Below are 5,683 nucleotides of genomic sequence, written 5' to 3'. Positions count from 1 at the left end.
GATCTGTGAGGGTGGTGAGTAGTGTGTGTGTGTGTGTGTGTGTGTGTGTGTGTGTGTGTGTGTGTGTGTGTGTGTGTGTGTGTGTGTGTGTGTGTGTGTGTGTGTGTGTGTGTGTGTGTGTGTGTGTGTGTGTGTGTGTGTGTGTGTGTGTGTGTGTGTGTGTGTGTGTGTGTGTGTGTGTGTGTGTGTGTGTGTGTGTGTGTGTGTGTGCGCGCGCGTGCGTGCGCGTGCGTGTAATAAAGTGATGATCCATCTTTCCACACTGCGGACTACATTTCCTCACACAGAACAGCACAGAACTGGCCTTGGAAAATGTGTTATCCCATCTATGTTACTTATAATTTGTTCACTCACAGTCAATGTTTTTTTGGGGCATGAGGATTGAGGAATATCGGACCCTGTGCCTCATGACCAGCCTGAACTTCTTATGATTATCAGGATGATCAGGTAGACTGATTCTAGCTATATGACTCTTAGGCATTTCCTCCTGAGTTCTGTCCCAGTTAACTTAAGTTCATTGACCATACATTACATAGTACAGTTTTCATTTTTACAAAATACTGTTTGGTAATTGTAGATACTGTATAATACACCGCAAAAGCACACATCATACTCTGTTGCTGCACGTAGGCAAGGAAGTCACACATTACTGAAAGCCTGCACAATCTGAATGTATTGGATTGTTACAAAAAATATATTGCCCAACATCAACAACTACATCCTGCTCACACGTCTAATGTTACATGCACACAGTAAAAAATAAAATAAAAAAGATACATTCTCACCATCCTTTAACCACCCTGTGTTGAGTCATCATCTAAGTGCAGCTAAATAGGAAGTCATTTTTAAAATAAGTCTCTATGTTCCATTTCTATCCTCATTAAATGGCCTTGATTCTCTGAGCCAATTTACACTCCAGTGAGTGCCTTGAAGGGGAAGACATGTCAGCAGTAACTCATTAACAAATATAAATATAGCAAGTGGACAAGTGGATTGAATCAGCTCCACAATACAGCCGGAATGCCTTTGCCCTACTCTTTGCTGTCAACAGCAGCGTTTTCAACTGGTAAATCAGACTGCATATATCTGAGGAGGAGTATATGTAAGCAAGACATAACAATGCACTCTAATCACAGTTAATAGAATTTCAATTGATGGTATATAGGTTGTCAGGGGCTGGCCTATCTATGATGGCAGTAAGGGTAGGATAAGACGATATGTTTCAGTGATGTGCACGTGTCCTCTGGGTGTTAGACCATGCCACTCTTCATCTGGTTGGCATCAGAGCCCCGGCGGGACGGGCGTCCCAGCAGCAGCTCCTTCTCGTGGATCAGACTGTCCAGAAGGTCCTCCTGGCGGTAGTTGTGGTAGACCTTGAGGAAGGCCATGATCGTGATACCCATCCACGTCAGCCACGCTGCCCACAGACCAAACTGCAGGTAGGAGACATGTTTAACAGATATAATATAGTCACAGGGTTCAACCAAAGCTGGGTCAAATTTGGACAAAAGACTCTGGTACAGTCTCAAGTATCAACATAGTGTATAAGTCTACACATTCGTCTGACCCTTACCTGAGCAATGGCAAACTGGTCATAGAACGAGGAGTTGTCAAGGCCTAACTCCAGATCAGTGTCCTGCAGGTCCTCACAGCTGAAATACAAGTAAAGCATAAGGTGTGAGCTTAGGAGAAGAACTGCTCATACTGTTACTTTGGTCACTGAGATTAGGGGACACGACTAGTCACATGATCATAGGTATACGGTTGGAACTCAATAGTACTTCTAAATCTTGCCACAGACAATCGAAGAGCTTGGGAGACATGTAAAGACAGTGTGAGGTATAGACAGGGTGTTTTGAGTCTCACCTGCTGGACATGCTCCCTCCCTCTGTGATGGCATCACACCACAGGTTGAAGCCCACACTGACGATGGTGCTGGAGAGGAACACTGTGAACACCACCAGGGAGCTGATCACCAGATTCAGGAAGGCATTGAACAGGGAACTACACTCAGAGAGAAAGAGTGAGAGACAGAGAATATACACTGTGTACAAAACATTAGATTGACCATGACAATGGTCTGTAGAAAAGAAAAGAAAAATATATTAAATGAATGGCTAGCGGGTTTTGTTTTTGCTGTATTTAGTCAAGCAGCATCACTGATCATTCAGGCGTGGGAGTGGATGGGCTGCTTGAAACACAACCCATCTCTTTATATCTCTTTAAAAATAATGAAGATAAAATACACACGAAGAAAACATGGACAGTAATGCAGAACAACCACAAATTATTAGGACACTCACTCGTCGTGGCCTTTGCAAAGAAAGAACAGCAGTCTCCATGCCTGCACTGCGGAGAGGACGAGAGATGCTATCCCGACAAAAGTGATGAAACTGCAGGAAGACTCCGGTCCCCACTCCTCAACGATGAAGCGCTGCTTTGAAACTGTGATGTTCTCATTCTGCCACATACCACGCGTGAAAAGCAAGCATTTTCCATGAAAATCCTCCGTGTTTTCAGAGAGAGGCACTACGGAAATAAAGCCAAACACAAACGCCAAAAAATAGAGGATGCATTGCGCGAAAAGTACATTATCGAGGGCCATTTTCCCATATATTTTCTCTTACTGCGTCTGTTGCATCGGCGACTGCGCAGTAGACACTTGAGCGTGGGCGCAGCATCAGCACCATTCAGGCTGGAGCAGGCAGCAGTCTCAATGAGCCTAATTTATCTCATATTCTACTAATCGGGTAATTCCATGAAACTGGTACGATTTGAGTCCCTCTGACCTTTTTAAGTATAGTTTAAGTTTTGGGTCACCAAAATCCAATGTAATATCAACTGAAATGTACCCTGTAAACATTACATTCATTTCAATTTTAATGTCAGAAAATTGCTTGTTTTCAAATGACACCAAGCATTTGTCATGTCCTCTGTAGCCAATAACTATTAACGTTGAATGTTTTAACTGCATGATTATTTATTAAAATCACCAAATATTGTTGCATAACTCAGTCTACCCCGTTACACCAACTGACGCCCTCAAAGCCCACTCCATGCCTGAACATTCCAAGCTCTCTTTACCCGGGAGCGGATTCCAGTGCGTTGTCAGGCATTGCCAACATGGAGGAGATCTCTAAAATATGTATCAAATTCGTTAAAATGACAAATTACATTCTCCTAATTTAAAAGCTACAGCAATGCAGTTGTGAGAAAAATGTAAGTACATTTGAAGACAAGTGTTTCAACATAGTATAACCACTACAAAGCTGATGCTATAGCAAGCCTCTTCCATATACTTGACTACAGCTAGCTAGCATCAGAGCCTTCTGGCTAATATCATAGACTGGATATAGCTTAGTTTTACAGAGAAGGTCTATGTACTTGTCATGTTAGTTGAAGCTAACATTAGTTTACAAAGTGATTGTTTGCTAAGATGTGTAAGATGTGGCTTTGCCATTGCTCAAGTTGGTCCAATGTTTTGGAAACAGCTTGCAAGCCCCATCCACTACATAACATACTGTATATACAGTGCCTTGCGAAAGTATTCGGCCCCCTTGAACTTTGCGACCTTTTGCCACATTTCAGGCTTCAAACATAAAGATATAAAACTGTATTTTTTGTGAAGAATCAACAACAAGTGGGACACAATCATGAAGTGGAACGACATTTATTGGATATTTCAAACTTTTTTAACAAATCAAAAACTGAAAAATTGGGCGTGCAAAATTATTCAGCCCCTTTACTTCCAGTGCAGCAAACTCTCTCCAGAAGTTCAGTGAGGATCTCTGAATGATCCAATGTTGACCTAAATGACTAATGATGATAAATACAATCCACCTGTGTGTAATCAAGTCTCCGTATAAATGCACCTGCACTGTGATAGTCTCAGAGGTCCGTTAAAAGCGCAGAGAGCATCATGAAGAACAAGGAACACACCAGGCAGGTCCGAGATACTGTTGTGAAGAAGTCTAGAGCCGGATTTGGATACAAAAAGATTTCCCATGCTTTAAACATCCCAAGGAGCACTGTGCAAGCGATAATATTGAAATGGAAGGAGTATCAGACCACTGCAAATCTACCAAGACCTGGCCGTCCCTCTAAACGTTCAGCTCATACAAGGAGAAGACTGATCAGAGATGCAGCCAAGAGGCCCATGATCACTCTGGATGAACTGCAGAGATCTACAGCTGAGGTGGGAGACTCTGTCCATAGGACAACAATCAGTCGTATATTGCACAAATCTGGCCTTTATGGAAGAGTGGCAAGAAGAAAGCCATTTCTTAAAGATATCCATAAAAAGTGTTGTTTAAAGTTTGCCACAAGCCACCTGGGAGACACACCAATCATGTGGAAGAAGGTGCTCTGGTCAGATGAAACCAACATTGAATTTTTTGGCAACAATGCAAAACGTTATGTTTGGCGTAAAAGCAACACAGCTCATCACCCTGAACACACCATACCCACTGTCAAACATGGTGGTGGCAGCATCATGGTTTGGGCCTGCATTTCTTGAGCAGGGACAGGGAAGATGGTTAAAATTGATGGGAAGATGGATGGAGCCAAATACAGGACCATTCTGGAATAAAACCTGATGGAGTCTGCAAAAGACCTGAGACTGGGACGGAGATTTGTCTTCCAACAAGACAATGATCCAAAACATAAAGCAAAATCTACAATGGAATGGTTCAAAAATAAACATATCCAGGTGTTAGAATGGCCAAGTCAAAGTCCAGACCTGAATCCAATCGAGAATCTGTGGAAAGAACTGAAAACTGCTGTTCACAAATGCTCTCCATCCAACCTCACTGAGCTCGAGCTGTTTTGCAAGGAGGAATGGGAAAAAATTCAGTCTCTCGATGTGGAAAACTGATAGAGACATACCCCAAGCGACTTACAGCTGTAATCGCAGCAAAAGGTGGCGCTACAAAGTATTAACTTAAGGGGGCTGAATAATTTTGCACGCCCAATTTTTCAGTTTTTGATTTGTTAAAAAAGTTTGAAATATCCAATAAATGTCGTTCCACTTCATGATTGTGTCCCACTTGTTGTTGATTCTTCACAAAAAAATACAGTTTTATATCTTTATGTTTGAAGCCTGAAATGTGGCAAAAGGTCGCAAAGTTCAAGGGGGCCGAATACTTTCGCAAGGCACTGTATCTTGTGAGGGGAAAAAATGATGTATTCACCTTATTTGTTGGCTATGTAACAATGATTTACTTAACGAACAGAAAGATATTTCGGTCCTGCTAATGCTGTGTTTTATGGTCTCCACTCTAGCACCCTGCAGCTAGTCTGGGTGTTGAGGACATGGGTTCTACTAGAGATAGCTTAAAGCTGACAATTGATTTGTGGTGGTGATCAAAACCTAAAAGCTAGCATTCTATAGACAAGATGTGGTGTGTGTGACTCAAAATAGAGAGAGCCTGGAATAGTTCAGAACAATGCCTCATTGTCTCAAACTCCTGGCATCTGGCAAACTAAGTAAAATACCATCCTGTGTAGATAACCAAGGTGGCTTATGGGTAGGTTAGAAGTGACTGACTAAGCAATCTTGGTATCAGCTATATAAAAACTGTGCATCGTATGTAAAGGTCAGTCAGTCAAGACTGGTGGGCTGACGTTCTCATTATTGCAATAATTAATCAATATTAAATAAAGATGATTGTTTGAAGAAATTACC

At 42.0% G+C, this 5,683-nt stretch overlaps 1 protein-coding gene across 1 annotated transcript; it reads right to left on the bottom strand.

The window, feature by feature from the left end:
* Positions 1-655: 655 nt before the first annotated feature.
* LOC135508175 (transmembrane protein 179) lies at positions 656-2,642 on the bottom strand. Its single transcript, XM_064928197.1, has 4 exons — positions 2,304-2,642; positions 1,867-2,004; positions 1,574-1,652; positions 656-1,433 (listed from the first exon to the last, which is right to left on the bottom strand). Exons 1-4 carry the CDS (start codon positions 2,603-2,605, stop codon positions 1,251-1,253), a joined length of 702 nt encoding a protein of 233 aa, XP_064784269.1. The 5' UTR covers positions 2,606-2,642; the 3' UTR covers positions 656-1,250.
* Between the last annotated feature and the right edge of the window lie 3,041 nt (positions 2,643-5,683).

Source organism: Oncorhynchus masou, chromosome 21 (genome assembly GCF_036934945.1).
Source record: "Oncorhynchus masou masou isolate Uvic2021 chromosome 21, UVic_Omas_1.1, whole genome shotgun sequence".
Taxonomy (NCBI): domain Eukaryota; kingdom Metazoa; phylum Chordata; class Actinopteri; order Salmoniformes; family Salmonidae; genus Oncorhynchus; species Oncorhynchus masou.
The sequence above is the reverse complement of the archived record's forward strand: the minus strand, read 5'-3'. Positions and strand labels throughout refer to the sequence as shown.

Bases quoted from the DNA above. Each gene is read 5' to 3' on its own strand.
- LOC135508175 (XM_064928197.1), bottom strand. From the start codon at position 2,605: ATGGCCCTCGATAATGTACTTTTCGCGCAATGCATCCTCTATTTTTTG. The intron at 2,005-2,303 runs GTGAGTGTCCTA...CTCTGAGTGTAG, and splicing joins CTTTGCAAAGGCCACGACGA to TTCCCTGTTCAATGCCTTCC. The intron at 1,653-1,866 runs GTGAGACTCAAA...CTTGTATTTCAG, and splicing joins GGAGGGAGCATGTCCAGCAG to CTGTGAGGACCTGCAGGACA.